Genomic DNA, 23,148 nt, shown 5'->3' on the forward strand with positions numbered 1-23,148 from the left:
GACCCCACCTCCGGGTGGGCTCTAAAGAGCATCTGAGCTCCTCGAAAAAAGTCTGCACCCAGGACTGACCATAGCCCATAAACTGCCTCTGTGGGACTGTCGCATGTCGAGGCCTTCTGCCTTCTCGGAAACGGGCCCAAGACTGAAAGGACTGTCTGCACTTAAGCTTATCCTCTGGACAACCTTATTGTCTCCTTACTGTTTTATCAACTGCTAGAGATCCTCTCCTAACAAAAGAAGGCTCTTAAATGGCAGAGAACCCAATTGAGATTTGGATGAAACATCCGCCGACCAGTGCCACAACAATCTCCTGGCTGACACCGCAGAAGCCATAAGCCAAGAAGAGGTCTGCACTAAGTCATAGAATCCACCAGCTACGTGCCACTGAAGCCTCCAAGCGCTCCTCAAGACCACCGTCCACACTGGGGTTAGCTTGGTCCCCTTGAAGCTGCTGCACCCAATGCAAGCATGCCCACTACATGAAGCTGGAGCAAATAGCCACCCGAAAGCTCAAAGCAGAAACCTCAAAGGCTGCAGGTGAATCTCCAGCTTACAGTCTTGGACATCCTTTAAAACTGCGGCCCCTGCTACCGGAATAGTCATCTTTTTGGTGATATCCGATACCGCAGCGTCCACCTTCGGCAAGCGAAGAGCTCTAACGTCTGTTTGGGTAAAGGATAGAGCTTCGACATAGCTGGGCCCACCCATAAGCCTACATCAGGAGAATTCCACTCCTGGTCCACCATCCTCTGCACGGACCTATGGTAGGGAAAAGTGGAAGGAGGACTACGAGTCTCATCCAGAACCGAGTCCACCCCATCTAGGTCTGAATGCGACTGAGGGAGCTTCAAACCGAGCTCCCCGAGGACCAGCGGAATCAAGTGGGCCAATTCCCCTCGACGAAACAAACGAAGAATCTTGGGATCATCCCCATCAGACACTGGCATATCGGCAACATTGTTCCCCGGATCCAGATTGCCAGCATCTGGGTCCGCTGCATCCAGATCATCCGCCCAGCGATCAGGAGCTGGAACACCCGCAAAGGGGAGCCCTGCCTCCCCAGGAGTCTCCGAGGATCCTCTGTCCGACCGCGGAGGCCCTAGTAAACGCTGCATCTTGAGGGCCAGAGTACTCCGTGACCGAGTAGAGCCCGACCTAGTTATCTGAACAGCTGGGGAGGAAGGAGAAGGGACTATTCCCATTTGCTGAAGGTCTAACCCTTCCTGCTGTGCCAAAAAGGGGCAGGGGAGCAGCAAAATAAATTCAGGGGAGAAACCGTGGTGAGCAGAGCCTGTAGGCCCAGTGCCCCCCAACCGAGCTAAATCCACTGGCAGTGCCTCATCCAAACTCCCCTGCCCCCACCCTACAGGGCCCAAGTGCACTGGGGAAAGCCACGGGGGGGAGTCCTCCAGTCCCCCCGAAAGCACTGCCAAGTCTGCTGGGGAACCTAAAATGACCGCTGTTCCTGTGCTGGCCGAGGCCGAAGGCCCGACACGGGAAACCCGTCCCTGAGAGCAACCATATGGGTGGCTAAAGGAGGCCCAACGTGCCGGCGTTTTGCGGAGAGGAAGGGAAATAGAAGGCCCCTCACCACCTGAAACACATGACGAGCAGAGAGAGAGCCGGCTGAGCCGGACAGGAACTGCGCCACACACGCGGCAGGCCCGACCACAAACCATAGCATGCGGTTAACCACGGAGCCCAGCCTGAAAAATGCCACCCCGATAGCGAAAACACCACCCGCAGAGCCCAGGAGAGACACTGCCCCGCTGCAGCTGCTCCCTGCTGAAACTGGGTTGTTTTTTTTTTTTTTTTAAACTTTACAAAAATAACAGGGCCTCTGCTCTCCTAAGACCAAGGGGAGCTGTTCAGCTTCAGCTCAGTCTGAAAGCTAGGAGAGGGAGAGCCCTAAAAACAAAAAGCAGTTGCCCCTAGCTGAAAAGCCACCTAGGCGGCCTCGTGAAGGGAGGGATCTGGACCAACAGATCTGCACCTCACAGATGGGAGCCGGAACGGGCGAACAAAAAGGTCACCAACCTCCAGCTCGTCCACCTCAACCAAACAGGGAGGGGTTCCCCCAGGGAACATGACCCCTGGGAGAAAGGCTTCTGAGAAAAAGAAAAAGAAAAAAGACTGAAATAAATCACCAGAAACTGCATCAGCCATCATCTGCTGGAGACAGAGAAATACTGGGGACCTGCAGGTGGCACCAGGGCTTATCAAGCAGTGTCAGTGAAACTTTCTCTGTCTCCATCTGCTGGCACAGATGCATAAACTCAGGAGTCTGGAATGATCTGGGTATGTACAGGGAAATCACTGTTTTCATGTCATTTCAAAATGAAAGCGCATCTGTAGCTGAAGCTGAACACAGGCTGGGCTGTTCCATGGGCACTGGCTACTCTTTCCTGCGGCTGCTTGGCCTCTGATTTTATAACTACAGATGTCCCTGTTTACAAGAAGCCCTCTGTTTCAGAACTTAGTATCAGATACAGCAGGAAGTCTGATCTTTCAGAGTAATCTAATGCAGTAACATGGTGGACAACAGAAAAGGACCAACCTGCCCATCCAGTTTGATCAGTTATACTTGTCCACAGTTACCAGTTATACAGCATGTTATATATCACTCCAAGACAGTTTTTATCATGATCATACTTTGTACACCATCTTCCTCGGTAGCTCAGCAAGCAAGATTCCCTGTTTAGTTCACATCCAGAACTTCTCCAGTGCCATGTCTAACCACTAGGCCCCACAATAAGGCAAACAGCTACCAACATCTGTGTGATCGCTGCCCAAACCTCTAGCATCCTAAGTCCCTAGGGCCCCTCCAGACAGTACTGCATCATCTTCAGTCTACTGTACCGACCTGGTTGACACGAAGCATGACTAGCCTGCCAGACAGATCCATCTATGGGAGTGCCTGTGTGTCTGCTAGAACTTCTGACATTTCATATTACCCAGCTTTATCATCTATTGTGACAGCACCAACATTCACTGAATCATTTGAGAAGGGCTTCAGCTATATTTTCACATTTTTTTGCAAATATGAATCTTCTATTTATCGCATGTCTTCTTGATATATTGTTTTAATCTCACCTCACTGTGTACTGCTCCCAGAGTTCTGCACTCCAAATGCATCGCTCTGCATTTTAGTATTGAAACCCAACTTCCAAACAATTGACCACTCTTCGAGCTTCCTTAGATCACTTCTCATACAGTCTACATCATCAGGTGTGTCCACTCTGTGGCAGGTCTTACTGTCATTCACAAAAAGGCAAACTTTTCTTTTTAATCCCTTCACTATACTGCTCACAAAGATATTGAACAGGACTGATCCCAGAAGTTCTCCACTCATCAGCTTCCTTTTTTCGGAGTGAACTCTATCTACCAGCACACTCTCTTGTCTATCCCTAAACCAGTTTCTAATCCTCCATCACCCTGGAACCTAACTCTAGATTACTCAGTATGAGCCTTCTATGTGAAACAGTATCCCAACTTTTGCTGAAATCCAAGTATATCCCATCCAACACCCAGCCCCGATCTAATTCTATGGTCATCCACCTGAAAAAAATGAGTAAGATTTGTCTAACATGATCTCCCTCTGGTAAAATCAGGCTGCCTTGAATCCTTCAACTTGCTGGATTCAAGATACTTCACTATATTTTCCTTCAGAAGAGTCTCCATTAAGTTTCCCCAGCACCAAAATCAGACTAAGTAGTCTGTAATTTCCAACCTCTTCCCTATTACAACTTTAATAAAGAGGGACAACATCCACCCTTTTTCAGTCCCATTGAGCCGGTTCCAAAGATCTATTGAGCAGGTCCTTCAGTGGACCTGCCAGAACCTCCCTGACCCATCCAGCCCCATGCTTTATTCCACACAAATGCTCTCATTTGCAAATGCCATTACCATATGTACCCTTACTAAGTATCAGGATCCTTCTCCAACCTTTTCTTCAGTGTGAATCCAACAGAAATATTTGTTCAGTATCTCTGCTTTTTCCTTGTCACCCTCCACACATAAGAACATAAGAATATAATATTTGCCATACTGGATCAGACCAAAGATCCATCAAGCCCAGCATCCTGTTTCCAACAGTGGTCAAGCCAGGATCCCAAGGGGTAGATAGATTCCATGCTGCTTATCCCAAGAATAAGGCAGTAGATTTCTGTAATTCTTGTGTCTTCTTGGTGTAATGATTCCTCTTCTGCCCTTCTTCCTTTCATGGATACAGCTGAAAAAAAGACTTGCTGCTTTGCTTTACCTTTTCACTCATGCCTTTTACCATTCTGACAACTTTCCCTGCCACTTTCAGCTTTCCCAGATATTCTTCTCTGTGCTCCTCTTTCTGAGATCCCTTGTATGTCTTGAATGCTAATCTTTTTACCTTACATTTTTACCACCCCTTTTGAAACCCATACTGGTTCCTTTTTCCTGTTACTTACTTCTTGGGGCAATTTTCAGTCTGCATTTTGGGCCAAAGCCCCCAGGTCCGTTTCACCTATGATCTTTGGCCCGAGTTTCAAAGTGAAACAAAGTGTGCTCGTACTTTGCTCTGAAACTTGCTGAGGGTGCTTTTGTTCCTGCTTTCTCTGTGGGTAATTTTTCCATGGAAAATAATGCATGTAAATCTGGAAATGCAATCTGCGTGTCTTAATTTCCTCTTCCAACCTAAACATGCCCTCTGGGAACACCTTCTCTAAATGCAGCTACATGTTCACGTGTTGTGGAACAATGCGCATACTTTTAGGTGCATTGAGGAAGGATAAGTTCCAGTCAGCCAATTTATGCTTGTAAATCACTAGCTACACATGTAAATGGCCTTGTAAATTGTGCTCTTTTTACCTCTCCTGGTAATTCAGCTCGCTGGTCTTCTACTTCCACCCTGCCAGGGCCTCTAGTTATTGTTACCGTACTGTTCTACTTAATGCACCGGTACTGGGATCCCTGGCTGGATGTTACACAGGTGGCTGCTGTGGATGGATTCCTGGAAACTCGGTTCTTTGATCGAGGTTCCACAGTCAGGGTTACCTCACCACACTGCTGAGGCACCCCAGAGTTTGGTTCCTAACATCGTTATACCATTGTACGACTGTCCATTTCATACTGAGACTGGAAGCATTTAACCCCATGAACTGATACAGGACTTCAGCGCATGACCAAGATAGATGGATGCTGCTCTGAAGGTACTTACATCTATGTAGCTGGCATTGATGTAGTTGTCTTCTGGTGAGCTGGATCGCAAAATGACTCGTGAGTGATCATCTGAAAGAGAAGAGGGGGCAGAAGCATGTTACTGCAAGGAACAGTTCGGGAGAGTGTATTACTACCTCTTCCCTGCTGCTTTAGACAGGGTCAGATCCCATTCATAATTCAAGGTTTCCAATGTAGGATGCAGTATGTTGTTTCTTGTAGAAAAGTTCATTATGGGCAGAGAAAATCATTTCTTCTGGTACGATGCACTGAATTTCCAAACGTTCCTGTGGAAAGCGATGGCCATACGGTTTCCTGTAAAGTTGGCCCTTTGGGCTCAGTAATATGGTACAGTCTAGCTCTGCCTAGTACAGGGGTGGCCAACTCTGATCCTTGAGAGCCACAAACAAGCCAGGCTTTTAGGATATCCACAATGAATATGCATGAGATAGATTTGCATGCATTGCCTCCCTTGTATGCAAATCTATCTCATGCATATTCATTGTGGATAGCCTGAAAACTTGGCCTGTTTGTGGCTCTTGAGGACCGGAATTGGCCACCCCTGGCCTAGTAGCACAATGCACAAGTTGTAGGAACCAATAGTGCAAGGAGAGGTGGTAGGAATATTCCACTGCCACATGTAGAAACAATTCCACTTACTACACAATGAATACAGTTTTATACATTACAAAGGTCATCAACATTACAGTTTTATACATTACAAAGGTCAAACAACACCAGCGCTCATTCAGCTAGCAACCATCCAGCGCTCATTCAACTAGCAACCATCCAGCGCTCACTCAACAAACAGCACCAGCACTCATTCAACTAGCAACCATCCAGCGCTCATTCAACTAGCAACCATCCAGCGCTCACTCAACAAGCAACCATCCAGCGCTCATTCAACTAGCAACAATCCAGCGCTCATTCAACTAGCAACCATCCAGCGCTCATTCAACTAGCAACCATCCAGCGCTCACTCAACAAGCAACCATCCAGCGCTCACTCAACAAACAACACCAGCGCTCATTCAACTAGCAACCACCCAGCGCTCATTCAACTAGCAACACCCAGCGCTCATTCAACAAGCAACCATCCAGCGCTCACTCAACAAACAACACCAGCGCTCATTCAACTAGCAACCACCCAGCGCTCATTCAACTAGCAACACCCAGCGCTCATTCAACAAGCAACCATCCAGCGCTCACTCAACAAGCAACCATCCAGCGCTCATTCAACTAGCAACCACCCAGCGCTCTTTCAACTAACAACCACCCAGCGCTCAGTTACGAAACCAATCATGGCGATCTCATCCATCCCCATCATCCACAACCTCAAGAGACCATCAGCAAAAAAACAAGCCTTACCACACTCTTTACAAAAAAGACTCATCCCTATCGTCATCTCACCTTTAAACCAACTACTGGGACTGTCACTTTTCACCTTATCACTGCTGAACGCACAGTCTTTGACTAAGAAAACTCACCTGCTTCATGACTATCTGCTGGAAACAAACACAGACATATTTGCAATCACTGAAACCTGGTTAAAACCAGAAGACATCGCTACAATCAACCAACTCCCTACTCACTCGTACAACATATTCTCAATCCCCAGACTCAAAAAGCGAGGAGGAGGTCTTCTTCTGGCAGCAAAAAAAACACTAGGAATGTCGCTACAAACTTCAATATCTTCACATTCTCTAGAATTTGCTGTATTTAAATCCTCTCACCTTCAAATCGGACTTACATACGCCACCCCAGGATACCTCGAAACCGATCCATCACCTTTGATTGAAAATATAGTAAAACACATCAACTCCGACACACCAGCGATACTATTGGGGGATTTCAACCTCCATGTGGATGTATCTCCCCATTCTCACAGCTGTGAAACTCTCCTAAGCACACTAAACTGCATGGGTTTCAAACAAATAATTAAGAAACCCACCCACAAAGCTGGTCATACATTGGACCTCATTTTCATTAACCAGGAACTTACTCTTTCCTCTCACCCTACATGCCTTCCAGTTCCCTGGTCAGACCATAAGCTGATCAACACAACACTAAAGATAAACCTACCTACACTCCCAGAAAAGCAGAATAACACAATCCAATTCAAGAAAATGTGCAGCCAGGAAATTCTCAGCAACAGCCTATCGGATGAACTTAACCAACTGGACCTCACTAACGCGGACTCAGCCATTTTGTCCTGGAACAACATTACCAAAAAAGTGGCTGATATTACATGCCCAACTATTACCAAAGCTCCTCAAGCAAACAAGGACAACAGAAAACCTTGGTACACACCAAAACTAAAATCCTTAAAACAGGATCTCAGAAAAAAAGAACAACACTGGCGTAAAAACCCAACATACACCAACATCACGGCATTCAAAACCATGATGCACCATTACAGAATATCCATCCTCCAAGCAAAAAGAGACTTTTACTCACAAAAAATCCACCACTTCATTTTCGACCCTAGAGCGCTTTTTTCTTTGGTCTCATCCCTCACTAAACCCCTACCAACATCCATACCAGATGATAAAGCAGCAAGCAAAGCAGAAGAACTGGCAACCTACTTCAAAAACAATATACCAAATCTACTAACTCAGTCCATCAATAATAACAATAATAATTACACTACGCCAGTAATACCTCGAGCTGCAGTCTCATCACAAAAGGCTAGCCTTAAGGAATTCGAACCGACCTCATCCTTAGAGATCGAAAATATCCTAAAAAAGCTCAAACCTTCTTCTCACCCTCAGGATACCATACCCACCAATCTCCTCATCTCTTGTGCTAAAATCATATCCAAACCCATCGCACAAATCATAAATTGCTCCTTCTCTCACGGGATTGTACCTGACCCACTAAAAATGGCAATCATAAAACCACTCATAAAAAAACCTAATCTTTCTCCTGAAAACCCAGCCAATTTTCGCCCAATAGCTAATCTACCATTCATCGCAAAAATCTTGGAACGAGTTGCAAACAAACAACTAACAGAATACCTAAACGACCACAACATTCTTTCCCCATCGCAGTTCGGTTTCCGCCAATCTCGAAGCACCGAAACCCTCCTAATCTCATTAACGGACTCTATATTACTTAATCTTGAAAACAGACAACCGTGTCTTCTCATCCTCCTAGATCTAACAGCAGCTTTTGACACGGTCAATCACAACACATTAATAGATCGCCTGGCAGAAATTGGCATCAGAGATGAGGCCCTCAACTGGTTCAAATCGTTCCTACATAACAGACAGTATAAGGTCAAGATCAACAAGGAAGAATCTCAACCAGTCACCTGCAACTTAGGAGTCCCACAAGGATCATCACTCTCTCCAACCTTATTCAATATTTACCTTCTGCCAATCTGCCAGCTCCTCATCAACCTGAATCTCGTCCACTACTTATATGCAGACGATGTTCACTGATTCCAATTACTGAATCTCTCCAAAAAACTCTGGACTTCTGGAACTCTTGCCAACAAGCCATCAACAACTTACTCACTAGCCTCAACTTGATCCTTAATCAAAACAAAACAGAATATCTCCTCATTTCCCAAAACGGAACCTACACACTTCCAAGTACCATCTTGTCAACTCAATTAACAATAACCCCACAAGTCAGAAATCTAGGAGTTATACTTGATAACCAAATGAATTACAGATCACTCATAAATAACATCGTAAAGGATGGATTCTTCAAATTACAAGTCTTAAAAAGACTGAGACCACTCCTACATTTCAAAGACTTCCGATTAGTTCTACAAGCAATCATTCTCACGAAAATAGATTACTGCAACTCACTTCTACTGGGTCTCCCTGCCAACGCCATAAAACCACTACAGATGCTGCAGAACGCTGCAGCGAGGATCTTAACCAAGTCCAACAAAAGAGACCACATCTCACCCATCTTAAAAAGCCTACACTGGCTTCCCGTCAAATTCAGAATACTATTCAAAGTGCTCTCAGTAACCCACAAGGCAAAATACAACCTGGCACCACTCGAGCTCACATTCCCTCTCCAACTCCACACATCTTCCAGACCAGTGAGACAAGCCTACAAAAACAACCTTCAAATTCCACCGATGAAGTCAGCATTAAGTAAAAGAGCTTTCTCCACAGCTGGGCCTAAACTCTGGAACTCTCTCCCATCAGAGCTCAGATCACTGCAATGCTCCACTACATTTAAAAAAAGACTCAAGACTTGGTTATTCAACCAAGCTTTCCCATAACATCAACCTGCGAAATATCCCTGCCAATATCCCCTCAGTGGTAACACGCTAGAGAACTATATAGATCTTCTCTAGAAATCACATGATCTTTGGCAGTCTATTATCTTTGACAGTCTATTATCTTTGGCAGTCTATTATCTTCGGCAGTCTATTATCAAAACCCAACCTCTAGCCTATATTAGGCACCGCTCATGTTAATTATGTTATTACCCCCATATATCTTAATTATGTTATTACCCCGATATATCTTAATCCAAGTTAATTTGACCTGTTCATTGTAAGACATTTACTTGTCATTGTTGTTATTGTTTAAAATGTAAACCGAATTGATCAATAATTTTGTTATTGGAAAGTCGGTATAGAAAAATGCTAAATAAATAAATAAATAAATAAATAAATCATCTAAGTATTGGCTGTTAGTGCCAAACAGACCACAGGCATGATAATGATCGACCCCTGAAGTGCCCAAGTGAAAATCCAGCATAGAAAAATACTTGTCCACCTGCTCCTCCTATAATTTATTGCGTAATTATTGGATTTGTGTACAAGTGTTTCACTGTTGATGGTGCTTTGCATGTTAGTAGGACACTCTCACCACCCTCTTTATATTCTGGAGTCTTCCTATGCTGATAATCCCCTCTTCTTTTTTGGTTATCATTACTAAGTCGTAGGGAAGCATTCCCCAGGTGATCTTGCAGTGTTCAGCAAGGTTACAAGGTTACAAATAGACACAGGTGTCCACAGTGTGCCTGCTTTTAGTCATGTGAAAAAGAGATGTTTCCCGTGAGTGTGTTCGGGTTGGGAGAAGGAAGGTTGCAAGCAAACATTCCCTTTTCAGAAATATGAGTGATCTTTTTCCCCGGCTCGCCACCCTGTGGTGCACCAATAGGAAAAATCTTTTCAATGCTAGACGAACCACCCTGGTTTCTAGGCGATTGATCAGCCATTTCGCCTGCTCCGTAGTCCATAGTCTCTGGGCTGACTAAGACTGGCACACAGCCGCCCATCCGGCAAGGCTGGCATCCGTGGTCACAACCACCCATTGTGGCATCTCCAAGTCCACCCCCTGAAGCAAATGAATGAGATCGAGCCACCACTCCAGGCTGTTCGAGGTGAAATCCGGAAGAGGCAAGGGGGCTTGAAATTCCTGAGACACCTGCTTCCATCTGGAAAGCAACGCCCTCTGCAGTGGGCGCATATGCGCAAACGCCCAGGGCACTAAGTCGATAGAGGACGCCATTGAACCCAGGACCTGCAGGTAATCCCATGCTGTGGAAATCGCTAGGCCACAAAGGCATTGTACCTGGGACATGAGATTGAGTGCCTGGTCCTGTTACAGAAAAACCCGGCCCAGGCGGGTTTCGAAACGTGCCCCCAGGAAATCCAGCGTCTGCGAGGGGACAAGGCAGCTCTTGGCAAAGTTCATCACCCAGCCGAGAGAGCTGAGGAGGGTCAACACCCTGTCGACCGACTGGCGACAGAGATCCCGGGACTTCGCCCGGATGAGCAAGTCATCCAGGTAGGGATGGACCAAGATTCCCTCCCTCTGGAGTGCTGCTGCTACCACCACCATCACTTTGGTGAAGGTCCGGGGAACGGTCGCCAGTCCAAATGGCAGAGCCTGAAACTGAAAATGCTGTCCCAGGATCTTGAACCGAAGGAACCGCTGATGTTCCCAGTGGATGGGGATGTGGAGATAAGCTCTGTAAGATCCAAGGATGCCAGGAATTCCCCTCCGCGAACCACCACTATGACGGAATGCAGGGTTTCCATTCGGAAGTGGAGCACCCTGAGAGCCTTGTTGACAGTCTTGAGGTCCAGGATCAGACGGAAAGCATTGTCCTTTTTGGGAACCACGAAGTAAACAGAATAATGGCCTGACCCATGTTCCTCTGGCGGGACTGGCAGTGTAGCCCCAAGGTTGAGGAGCCTGTCGAGGGTCTGACGCACAATCTGTTGCTTCTGCAGCGTTCCACAAGGCAAGAAGAGGAACCTGTCTCTTAGGGGTTGAGCAAATTCTAAAATGTAACTGTGTTTTAGAATATCCAGTACCTACTGATCCGAATTGATCTTGACCCATTCCTCGTAAAACAGGGAGAGGCGTCCCCCCACCCTGGGAACCGGGGAGCAGGTCGGCGACCCTTCATTGGGCAGATTTTGTAGCGGGGCTCTGAGAGGAACCCTCCCGGGAGGGTCTGCATCCCCGAAATGACTGGGACCAAGCTTGGGACCTTGAGGACGGAGGCTTCTGGGTCACTGGTCTTGATTGCCGAAATCGCCTTTGTCCACAAAATTGATTTCTTGAAGCGTTGAAAGATCAGGAAGTCCTTGGCCGATCCTCAGGGAGCTTATATACCTTATTCTCTCCCAGGGATTTGATGATCTGGTCTAAATCCTCGTCAAACAGAAACTTGCCTTTAAAGGGGAGAGAACCCAATCTGGACTTGGAAGAACAGTCCGCTGACCAATTCCGAAGCCACAGTAGGCGCCGACCCGAGACTACGGAAACCATCGAATGCGCCAGGACTCACAAGAGATCATACAGATGAAGCCTCAAGGCGCTCCGCTTGTTGGGCTTCATCTGGTGGGAGGTCCTGAGCACCGAGCAGCTGTTGGACCCATCTCAAACCTGCCCTCTGCATGAGGGAACTACACACCACTGCCTGGACTCCCAAGGCGGACATCTCAAAGAACCGTTTGAGGTAGACTTCCAACTTGCGATCCTGGAGGTCTTTTAAGGCAGCGCCACCAGTGACTGGTATGGTAGTCCTCTTTATGACTGCCGTTACTGAAGAATCCACCATCAGCACTTTAAGGAGCGCCAGGACATCCTCCGGGAGAGGATAGAGCTTGTCCATGGCTCTCCCAACTCGTAGACCGGACTCCTGGGCATCCCATTCCTTTGATAACAGCTGTAGGAGCCTTGGATGAAGAGGAAACATCTTCGCTGGCGGACGCAACCCTGCTAGTACCGAATCTCCCTTACAAGCTCCGGAACTGTCTCCCGAAGGATCCAGAGGCGCCTCAATATCCAAATCGGAAAGGATATGGGGGATAAGGTGCTCCAGTTCCTCCCTCTGAAAGAGGGACAAAACTCGGGGATCATCCCCTTCCAGCTGCGCGCTTGAAGCGGGATCATCATGATCCTGATCTGGATCTGCCGTGGAGGAATCCTGTGGGCCACAATGGGGTACTACCCAGACCCGGGAAGTCCCCTGGGGGGCTCCAACATCCACCCGACTCACCTTACGGGGAGGGGGGCCAGAGGAGAGCTATCCTGTTGACTCATGCGTGCTAAATATGCATTGTGCATAAGAAGCACGAAACCTGTAGTAAAAGCTGGTGGGGGAGGGGGCTCCAAGGGAGGCGCAGCTGGAACGGGCCCTGGGACTACCTCCTCCCCCCCCCCCCCCCCCCCCGCGGCGGGGTCCTCCAGAGTCAATACGGGAGGAGCAGGAAAAGAATCCCCATGAGAGCTGCCATTTAGCTGTGATCCAGCAGCATTTTCCGAATTCAAAATGGCCACCGTTCCTGTGCTCGGCGAGAACGGGGCCGACCCCCCTGACAGTCGTTGCGTCTGCGAACGTGAGGCCTGTCGATCTGCTGCTCTCGAGGGGCCCTCCCCGCTGGGGAGGCTCGAGAGCAAATCCCTTCACGGGAGAGCCACGTCATGGGCGCCCCGCAGGCGGAGCATTGTGCAGAGCGCGGCATGGGGTCGAACAACAAGGTGGACTTGCGATCGCACTCCCCTGAAACCTGGCAGGAGCAGGTAAGATGGGCTACCCTCCGCTCCTAAACACGAGCCACAACTGCCTGTAATGAAAACGAACAGGGACTGGCTGAGGAAAGCCGCGTCTCAGCCAGCACTGCCCTGAGGCAAAAACTTCTCCTGGCAGCCGGTTGCAGTGCAAGGGGAGAGGCTGGACCACCAGCTTACACCCCCGCGAGCCAGGACTCTGCTAGCACATCTACCTGACCTTAAAAACAGGAGAAGCTGAAAACTTTCTTCCTCTCCGGGACTTTCAGATAATTATTATTATTGCCCAATAGACCAGAAAGAGAGAGGTAGGGAAACAAACTTCCCTGAAAGTACTTTACAAATTTCTATTTGTTATTATTATATTTATTTATTTTTTTATTTTTTTATAAATGATCCATTCAAAGGGATAAGGAAATATGAGAGAAAAATAGGGATCCAAACCCTTCCCCAAAAATTCCAACCCCCAAATTTAAATGGTTGTTAAAGCGGGACCGCTTTATACTGGTTATCAGAGGGCGCCCTGCAAGTTTTTCTCTGTCTCCATCTGCTGGAAGGGAGGCATAACCCACGGTCTGGACTGATCCGGGTACGTACAGGGAACCCTCCCTTCTTTTTTGGTTATCATTACTAAGTCGTAGGGAAGGGTTCCCCAGGTGATCTTGCAGTGTTCAGCAATCACACAAGGTTACAAGTACACGCAGGTATCCACAGTGTGCCCGCTTTTAGCCATGTGAAAAAGAGATGTTTCCCGTGAGTGTGTTTGGGTTGGGAGAAGGAAGGATGCACGCAAACATTCCCTTTTCAGAAATACGAGTGATTTTTTCCCCAGCTCGGCCGCCCACACAAATAGCAGGAGCGGAGCACATGATGGCTTCCAGCACACACGCTTTACGCTAACTTTCAGAGACAAACTACCCGAGTTCTTTCCTATTGAATATTAGCTACGACGTACACGCAGTAAACGTGCCGGCGTACTTTGCATCTACACATGCTGTTGATAATTGCCCCCCACTTATGCATAAAAAGAACCCCGCCCCTCCTCAGCGAAGAGAACCAGCAGTGCCCTATGGGAAGTGCTCATCCCTACTCCAAAGCACTCGGCCAATCAGAATGCGGGGGTGGCTGAACTGAAGGGTCCTAAGCCCCTGAAGGGATGCAGGAATGTCCATGGGCTCAGTAAGCATTTGCAGGAACTGGTGCCTGATTACTGGAATCGTTAGAGGAAGGGGGCTATTACACGAAGGATTCTGCTTACAAGGGACAATGTTTTTGTAGCGGTTCTTGTTCCTGTTGTCGATCGCCATTCCAGCTTCGCAGGGGTACAGCAGCCCAGAATCTAACCTCTGCAAAGAAAGCACACAGAGAGAGTTAGAGCGGTAAAGCCACAGCAGTCAGATCACAGCAATGCCTGACGTGCGTCCACCTCACTGTGTCGTTCAAGGCGACTGCTGGGAGGCGGGGCTGGAAACTAAAAGCCATGTCAGTTTGACAGAACATCGATCACTGGACCCGTGTGTGGATGCTTTGTAATATAGTGAATATTCCTGGTACAGAGTTACAGCCTACTGCACACTGGACCTTACAAACTGTTCTCGGTAACACTCTTACAGTATAAGAGGTACCGTGGCAAGGGCATATTAAGTTACATGTCCTCAAGGGAACTTCATTCTGCTGAAATGGCCCTTCTTTCCTTTCCTCTGCTGAGTGCCACCAGATTTTCCGGCACAAGACTCTGTGCTTTCAGCTGTAACACACCAAAAATTTGGAACAAAGTTACATTAACCCTGCGCCTGCAGCCATGCTACCTTACCTTCAGGAAAAGAGCTAATGCATGGCTTTTCTGCTAGGTCTTCCCCCTAAGACCTGCATCTTCGTCCAACTTCCTGAACCCCTGACAAGGGACTGAGCTACACACAACAGGAACACGACTGGGGCTCGAAACTACTCACACATGGGCTTTCCCTCCTGGGTCCCAATGCTACATTAATTGCAAATTCTGATTCAGTTGTAAGCTGTTCTACTGCCCCTGTTCATTTACATTTATCGTAATCCTCCCTGAGACCAACTTTGGGAAAAGATGGAATATCAAATGTCCATAAATACATGTGTGATTGTGTGTGTGTGTGCTGTAGAGCACACACACACACAATCACACAAACACGTAGCAGAAATCCAAGCGTTTCATTAGTGTTCAGGGGAGACAGTCTTTGTGTGCGAGATTTGTAGCTTTGCAGGGACTGACTGATTGTTGGGGAAATGACTCTCATGATAGAGCATTACATAGACTGGCTGTGGGCAAAATGACTTCCCTAGATAGAGTGCATGCACCTACCATCCTTTCTGGGAATAAATACTTCCATTAAGCCACTCTCGAGTCTCGTGGAAGGAAGTGTTTCTTCATAGATCAGACAAAATTACCTACTCTGCGTTTGTTATTTTCGTGTTGCCTGTCACTTCTAAGTTTTCTTTTAACAGGAGGCATCCACGGCCATGGATTCACAGAAGCAGTGCCCAAACTGTGTGAAATCTCCATGTCATTACTGAAACCTATACGTGCAGTGTTACGATCAGTGGCCCGTGGGTTGCCCCACAGATCGCCGCTCCAACCTTTTTCCCCGGTCCCGGCTGCTCTGAGACGCAGCAGGATGCCACCAGGCCGTCCCGTCGCTCCTCCATGCAGCTGGATGCCGCCAGCAATTTTCTTCGTGGCATGCTGCCTTAGGTACAAGAGCGCGCGGCCCTCTTCAGGATTTAAAGGGACCACAGTGGGAAATTCCCCACGGCCCCTACTGATGATGTTTGCCACTGAGGCCTATAAAAGGCATCTCCTGACATAATTCCAGTGCCTCAGTATCAGGTCAGCCTGTTTTGTTGAATAGTGTGAGTTGCCAGCATCTCACTCTTCGGTTCCAGCTCGTCTTCAACTCCAGGGTCCATGTTCCTTCTTCAGTTCTTCAGTTCTTTTACATAGCCCTCACCTGCCTGTTTGCTCCTTGCCTTCCTGCCCTGTTTATCCGTCCCTTCTTCCTTTCAGTCAGATACCCGATACTTGACCTTGGCCTGATTCCTGTCCTGATTTCTTGCTGCCAGCCACTGACCATCAGGACATCTTTGAATGCAGCTTGCTGCTGATCCCAGCTTGCCTCAGGATACGCCTTGTCTCCATCCACTCCGACCCTGCTATATTGAAGAATCTCCGTCATCCGCAGAGGCCCCCTCTTGACTTGCCAGTCCCAGCACCCAAAGGCTCAATCCAAGGGGAACGAGGGTTAGTAAAGGTGAAGCTCCAGTTGGGCCTCTGCCTCGTCCAACTCTGCCAGCCGACAGTGAGAATCTGCAGGGTCCTCCCTGCAGGCTGCGCAAACTCCACCTCAGCCCAAGGGTCCACGCCTGCATCACCTGCAGTATGTCTTCCGTAAGGCAGTAGGAAGAATAATGCTTCCTTTGTGTAGTGTGATTAGGTTGAGAATTCCAGAGTGGCCTGTTTACTAAATTAATACATGCTGTTAGTGGTGTCTCTATTAACCAAGTGTCTCGGCGCACATATTTGGCAGGAAGACCACTGTAGAACCGAAGTGAGGGTTCTGAAAGTAATGATATTATCATAATGAGACATGGCCAACAACACGGCTTATTACAAGTGGAAATGTAGGAAATATCCCAGTTCTTGCTAACAGGATAAGCAGCCAAAATGGACTCTCTGACATCAGCAAAAAAGGCATGCTCTGTTCTGCAATGGGCAACCAAATGCCGAGACTGCAGTGCTGTGTACGTGACTAAGCCCGATGGATTTATCAACCCCCTTCTAGCTTAAGTGGTGCCCAAAAGAGGCCAAAGGAACATGAGGACAGATGTTACCATATGAGTCGGTACTGCAATAATATTGACGCCTCTTTTTATGGTTTTAAGACCAATCTGAGAGCCGGACTTATCAGTGGCCTGTCAAACCTTGGCAACTGTCATTCATCAGAACTGACCACTTGCTGAACGAAGAAAGAGACAAAGAACTGGCAAAAGAGTGGGAAAATCTGCTAATTAAAAGCCTTAATTATGCATTCACCTGACTATGCATGAAGCTGCTGAATTATGCATAAGTAAGCTCTTAAAAAGCAGCAGAGTGCCAGAACTCAGGGTCGTGGCCTTCATAGCTAACCAAAGAGGAAGGCAACCCTCCGAATGCTGCTGCTTCCCACCCCCTGCTTTATCTCCAGGCATTCTGGGCTGAGGTGACTAGCGGAGACCAAGGGTACAACAGAGCAAGGTATAAGGGAAAAGAGAGCTGAACAGTCTGTTGCTTTGGTGACAGTGACTGTCTTCTCTGTCTCTGCGCTGAAGACCTGTGAAGGGAGAGACAGCCTGACCAGCAAGCGAGCATGTGTTACTGCAAGTCCTGTATGGTAAGAAACTGTAGCTCCACTTCCCATCTTGTGGATTAGTAAAGTAAGAGCTCATTAACACTCTATATATGCAAGTTTATGCTAGAGCAAATGTGAGGCTAGCATTAATTAATTGTAATCTGATAAGCACCAGATGTCAAGCATGCTTTCGGGACTATTGTTTTTCTTATTCTCTGTTTCCATAATTGCTTGTGTGTCCTGATGAAGTGTCATTACGTTAGCCCTGTGTAACTAGAAATAAGATTTTTACACAGACAATTTGGTGAATTTTTCTAAGCAAACAGACAGGAGAAGCTGGTGAAATAAGGAGGTTCACATAAAAGGGAAGTGGGGATAGAAAATCCTAATTCCTCTCCCTACAGAAACGCACAAAAAATCACAGAGAGAATTTTTGAAAAATGTGCCTGTCCTTGCTCTCTTTCTCCTCCTGTAGCCTAGATAGGTTCCGCAGCAGGACATGACTCCAGTCTGTTCCCAAGGCTCAGTGGGGTCCCTGGACCAGTCCTCACCATCTCTCTCTTACCTCCTAGGGCAGAGATCCCTGGATAAGCCTCCATATCTTTCTCTCCTCCTGTGGTAGGGATCCCAAGATCAGCATTTCTCTCTCCCTTCTCATGGGGTGAGGAGCCCCAGACAAGCCCTCACTATCTCATTTTCCCCCTCCCGGTATAGCAATCCCATGGTCCTTCTCTCTCTGCCCTCCTGCGGTAGGAATCCCTGGACAAGCCCCCACAATGCCTCTCTCCTCCCAGGATGGGGATCTCCCACATAGCCCTCACTGTCTCTCTCGCTTTCTCTCTCTTCCCGGGATGGGGGATCTCCAGACCAGCCTTCACTGTCTTTCCTTGCCAGAGGCCTAAAGAGAGAATTCCTGGATCAGTGCTGACCATATGAAAGAAGAACCTAAGAACACACAGCGGCTATAGAGATCTTTTTATGGATTGTTTTCAGAATGTGCTACTTTTTTTCCTTAAAAATTGCAAAAGTAGTATCTAATCCCCCACTAAAAACTCAAAATATAAATACAACAAGTAGAGGGAATAATTTTGTCACTCTCAAAAATAACCAAACATAACAACTATCAAGAGATATTTAAATTTTTGTGAAGAGATGGCATCAAAGGTGGACCTTTGGGCTAAGAAAACACCATAAAGGTAATCCATTAACTGTCTTTGCTTGCCAAACACCCCAATACAAGTTCCACAGGTGAAAACTTGTGACCTGAATGTAAATAAACTTCTCACGAAAGTCTTGTGTGATTATCCAGTGTGGTCGTAAAAGTCACTGTAAGGCAATTCTTTGTGTGTGTGTATAAAGTGATATAATACAGCTCCAGGGCAGGCTGACTTAATCTGTGCCTTCCCACAGCTATAAATCCACAGCTTAAACATCCCACACCAGCCTGCATGCATGGCCAGTCACCAAGCCAGTCATAAACCATTAGAGTTGAATACTTAGCTTCCAACTTGAAATGACATCAAAGCTGCGTACAACAAATTTACAGTAAATTGGTGATTTTCATGTTAAAAGGGACCCCTAACCAAGGCGTAATGCAAAATGTATGTAATATCTGTACAAAGTTTGTCACTACATTGAATTTATTTATTTATTTAATTTAACACTTTTCTATACCGACCTTCATGGTAGAGACCATATCAGGTCGGTTCACATCGAATAGGGGAACTGAACCAAGAACAGTAACCAAAAACAAAAGGTTGAACATGAAAAAGCAAAGTTACATTTAACAGGGAAATTAAACTTGGAGGCATAGACTGCTGGAAGGAAGGAAAGGCTAGAGATAGCGGAGACATTATTAGTATAAACAGAGCAGTCAGGAGGCTCTTATTCTGGTCTTAGGGGTAAGCTTAAAAGCTTAGGGGTAAGCTTCCTGAAGAGGAAGCTTAAAAAGATGTGTTTTCAATTGTGACCCAAAAGCAAAATTAAACATGAGTTTTATCAGCTAAGCAAACAATCTGACTGGCCAAATGCCCCCGGTGCGTCCACATAGCTTCCAAGCTGGTGCGTGCATGCTCACTCAGAGACTCGGGTATATCTTTCCAAGGGATCCAGCCAGCTCCATAAGGCCTTAGCTGGGTAAATCAAAGCCTTTGAAAATCCAGCATTGCTGAGTGGTTAAAACATAGTGACTTAGTTCAGTAGGAAACTGTATTTTAGCTGCTTCAGTTGTAGGTGTTGTGGGGGTCACAGTTACATCTGAGAAGAAGCGTTAGATGGCTGGTAATGATTTTCTGCACCAGACAGTTCAGCCTGGTGGTCCAAATCTAGGCAAACCCCCCCTCCTGATATTTCCATATTTCCATGTAAAAAAATTAAAACCCTCCACCCCGCGCTCCCCCACATCCCCACCTCACTCCCCTGAAGCCCTACTGTATGCACCATCAGAGCAACGATGGACGCCAAGCTCGGAGGAGGTAAGATGGCCTCCCCTCCCAGCTCGGTTTGGGCATGTTTGGGACTATTCTGTGAGGTGGGAAGGGCTGGGAGGGGGGGGGGGAATGTTTTCGCCTTGGGAGGAGGGTAGATTTAGGGGTGCGGTTTGGCCTGCATATTTTTAAACCCCCGTGGGGGTGGGATCAACAGAGGAAAATTAGTTCTTACCTGTTAATTTTCGTTCCTGTAGTACCACGAATCAGTCCAGACCGTGAGTTGAGCCTCCTGTCCAGCAGATGGAGACAGACTAAAACTGAAAAGGGTATCCTATATTGGGACAGAGCCTACCCTGCAACCCTTCAGTATAACCATTGTCAAAGCAGATAAGAACTAAGAGAACCCCGAAAAGAAATCAAGCAAGTAAACACGACCCAAATGAGTAACAAATGAAACAATTATCAACAAGGAATGGACTGTGTAAAATAGCACTCTTGCATATCCTTGGTCATCATACAGATGCTTCCGGTGTCCTTAAGATAATGATAGGTGATATTCATCCAGAGACCTGTAGGAAGAGCTTCGAACGGACGGCAGAAAAGGAAGAAAACCAGGGAAGGGTATCTGGACTGATCCGTGGTACTACAGGAACAAAAATTAACAGGTAAGAACTAATTTTCCTTTCCCTGTATGTACCCGGATCAGTCCAGACCGTGGGATGTACCAAAGCTTCCCTAAACTGGGTGTGACCGAGACAGTCCTGCTCGAAGCACCTGCTGTCCAAAAGAACCAAAGACCGGGGCATGCACATCTAGACGATAATGCCGAGCAAAGGTATGCAGGGATGTCCATGTAGCAGCCCTGCAGATATCTTGTGGAGAGACCAACTGACTCTCCGCCCACGAAGTAGCCTGAGAACGCAAAGAGTGAGCCTTCAAGCCCTCAGAAACTGTCCGGCCTCGGCAAAGATAAGCCGAGGCAATCGCTTCCTTCAGCCACCGAGCAATAGTAGACCGAGAAGCCTGTTTGCCCTTGCCGAGCTGCGTATCGAAACGTGCCCCCAAAAATTCCAACACCTGGGAAGGCTGTAGGTGGCTTTTGGGGAAGTTGACTATCCACTCGAGGGAGGTAAGAAGAGCAAAAACCCAGTCGTCTGCCTGCCAGCAGAGAATCTCCGACTTGGCCTTCATGAGCCAGTCGTCCAGATAAGGATGGACCAAGATTCCTTCCCGGCGGAGAGCAGCTGCCACCACCACCATGACCTTGGTAAAGGTACGCGGCGCTGTGGCGAGACCGAAGGGCAGCGCCCGGAACTGAAAATGCTGGCCCAGTACGTAGAAGCGAAGGTACCTCTGATGTTCGGGGTGAATTGGGATGTGTAAGTATGCCTCCGTTAGGTCGAGAGAGGCCAGGTATTTGCCGAGATGAACAGCTGCTATGACCGCCCTCAGGGTCTCCATCTGAAAATGCGGCACCTTGAGAGCCCGGTTTACCCTCTTGAGGTCCAAGATTGGGCGAAAGGAATCTTCCTTCTTCGGGACCATGAAGTAGATGGAATATGGCCGGTGCCAAGCTCTTCCACTGGAACTGGAACGATGGTGCCCAGCTGTCGGAGCCTGGTAAGGGTTTGGGCCACCGCATCCCACTTCAGGCATCAGCAAGGAGAGACTACATAAAGGTCCGGCAGATCTCGAGAAAATTCTAACGCGTAACCATCTTGAATGATCTTGAGAACCCACTGGTCTGATGTGATCTTGACCCATTCCTCGAAAAATAGGGAGAGACGACCCCCTAGATTGGGGACAGAGGAACGGTTCGACCGGATCTCATTGGGGAGCGGGCTTCGGGGTGGCACACTGAGAGGCCCCCTCGCGGAAGGGCTGGCGATCTCGAAAGGGCTGAGACCAAGATTGAGACCTGGAAGGGTAAGTCCTAGAAGAAGCCCCACATCCTCGCATCACATACCTACGTTGGCCCCGAAAATGGGAACGGGAAGGCACAAACGCTCATGATTGTTTCGGCTGGTCCTCAGGTAGCTTATGAACCTTGTTCTCACCCAAGGAATTAATGAGCTGCTCCAGGTCCTCGCCAAAAAGCAACTTACCCTTAAAGGGCAGAGTGCCCGACCGCGCCTTGGACGAAGGGTCCGCTGACCAGTTACGTAACCAGAGGAGCCTTCTAGCGGAAACCGCCAAGGCCATCGCCTTTGCCTGGACGCGGAGAAGATCGTACAGCGCATCCGCCCCATATGCAATGACGCCTTCCAGCCTTTCAGCCTGCTCTGCCTCTGCGGACAGGAGGTCCTGGGTGCCGAGTAATTGCTGAACCCACCTGAGGCCTGCCCGCTGCATGAGACTGCTGCAGATAGTCGCCCTGATTCCCAAGGCAAGCACCTCGAAGATGCGCTTAAGGTGGAATTCAAGCTTGCGATCCTGCATGTCCTTCAAGGCCATAGCACCCACCACTGGAATATTGGTGTGCTTGGTCACAGCAGAAACTGAAGAATCTACCGTGGGGATTTTCAGCATTTCCAAGCAGTCCTCCGGGAGTGGATAAAGTTTGTCCATGGCTCTCCCAATGTGGAGCCCCACCTCAGGAACTTCCCATTCCCGGAGGAGTAGCAATTTGTGCATAGGGTGAAACGGAAAAGCACAAGCTGGAGCCCTAAGTCCTGCCAGGACCGGGTCCATGTGCTTATGTAGCGTGGCCGTAAGGGAATCCGCCAGGGGGCCCTCAATCCCTAATTCCTGAAGGACAAAAGGAATGATGGGCTCCAACTCCTCTTTGTGAAATAAACGGAGCACCCTGGTGTCATCCCCGTCCAGAGGAGGGAGCGTCTCCGCCCCGTCCAGACTCTGATACAGATCTGGGGTCCCCAGGGGCGCTAGAGGGTCCGGGAGAGGGGGGGCCCCCGGGCCCACCCGCACCTGAATAGATCCCTGCGCATCCGGAGGTGCAGGAGCAAGTGGGGGGTCCAACCGTGGAAATTTGGCAGGTGGGGGACCAGGTGAAAGATCCTCCTCCTCCTGCAAGCTGGCCAGATAGGATTCGCGCATGAGGAGCACAAATTCTGAAGAAAAATGCAGCTTAGCCTTGACCGGGGGGGGGGGGGGGGGGGTCGGTCGGGAACCTCTGCCTGGGGACTCACAGGACTCAAAATGGGGGAGA

The 23,148-nt window shown here is 48.1% G+C and overlaps 1 protein-coding gene across 3 annotated transcripts in view; it reads right to left on the reverse strand.

The window, feature by feature from the left end:
- LOC115078964 (receptor-type tyrosine-protein phosphatase mu-like) overlaps nucleotides 1–23,148 on the reverse strand; it is a 122,130-nt gene that overhangs the window by 95,846 nt on the left and 3,136 nt on the right. For 2 of the 3 annotated variants that reach the window (XM_029582043.1, XM_029582041.1), the window contains exons 2-3: nucleotides 14,451–14,538; nucleotides 5,192–5,262 (exon numbers count right to left, since the gene is read on the reverse strand). In XM_029582043.1, coding sequence (XP_029437903.1) covers nucleotides 5,192–5,262; nucleotides 14,451–14,538 — 159 coding nt within the window. The remainder of the gene's footprint in view (nucleotides 1–5,191; nucleotides 5,263–14,450; nucleotides 14,539–23,148) is intronic. The other variant, XM_029582042.1, reaches the window with a different exon arrangement.

The sequence above is a fragment of the Rhinatrema bivittatum genome, chromosome 1 (assembly GCF_901001135.1).
Source record: "Rhinatrema bivittatum chromosome 1, aRhiBiv1.1, whole genome shotgun sequence".
Classification (NCBI taxonomy): Eukaryota; Metazoa; Chordata; class Amphibia; order Gymnophiona; family Rhinatrematidae; genus Rhinatrema; species Rhinatrema bivittatum.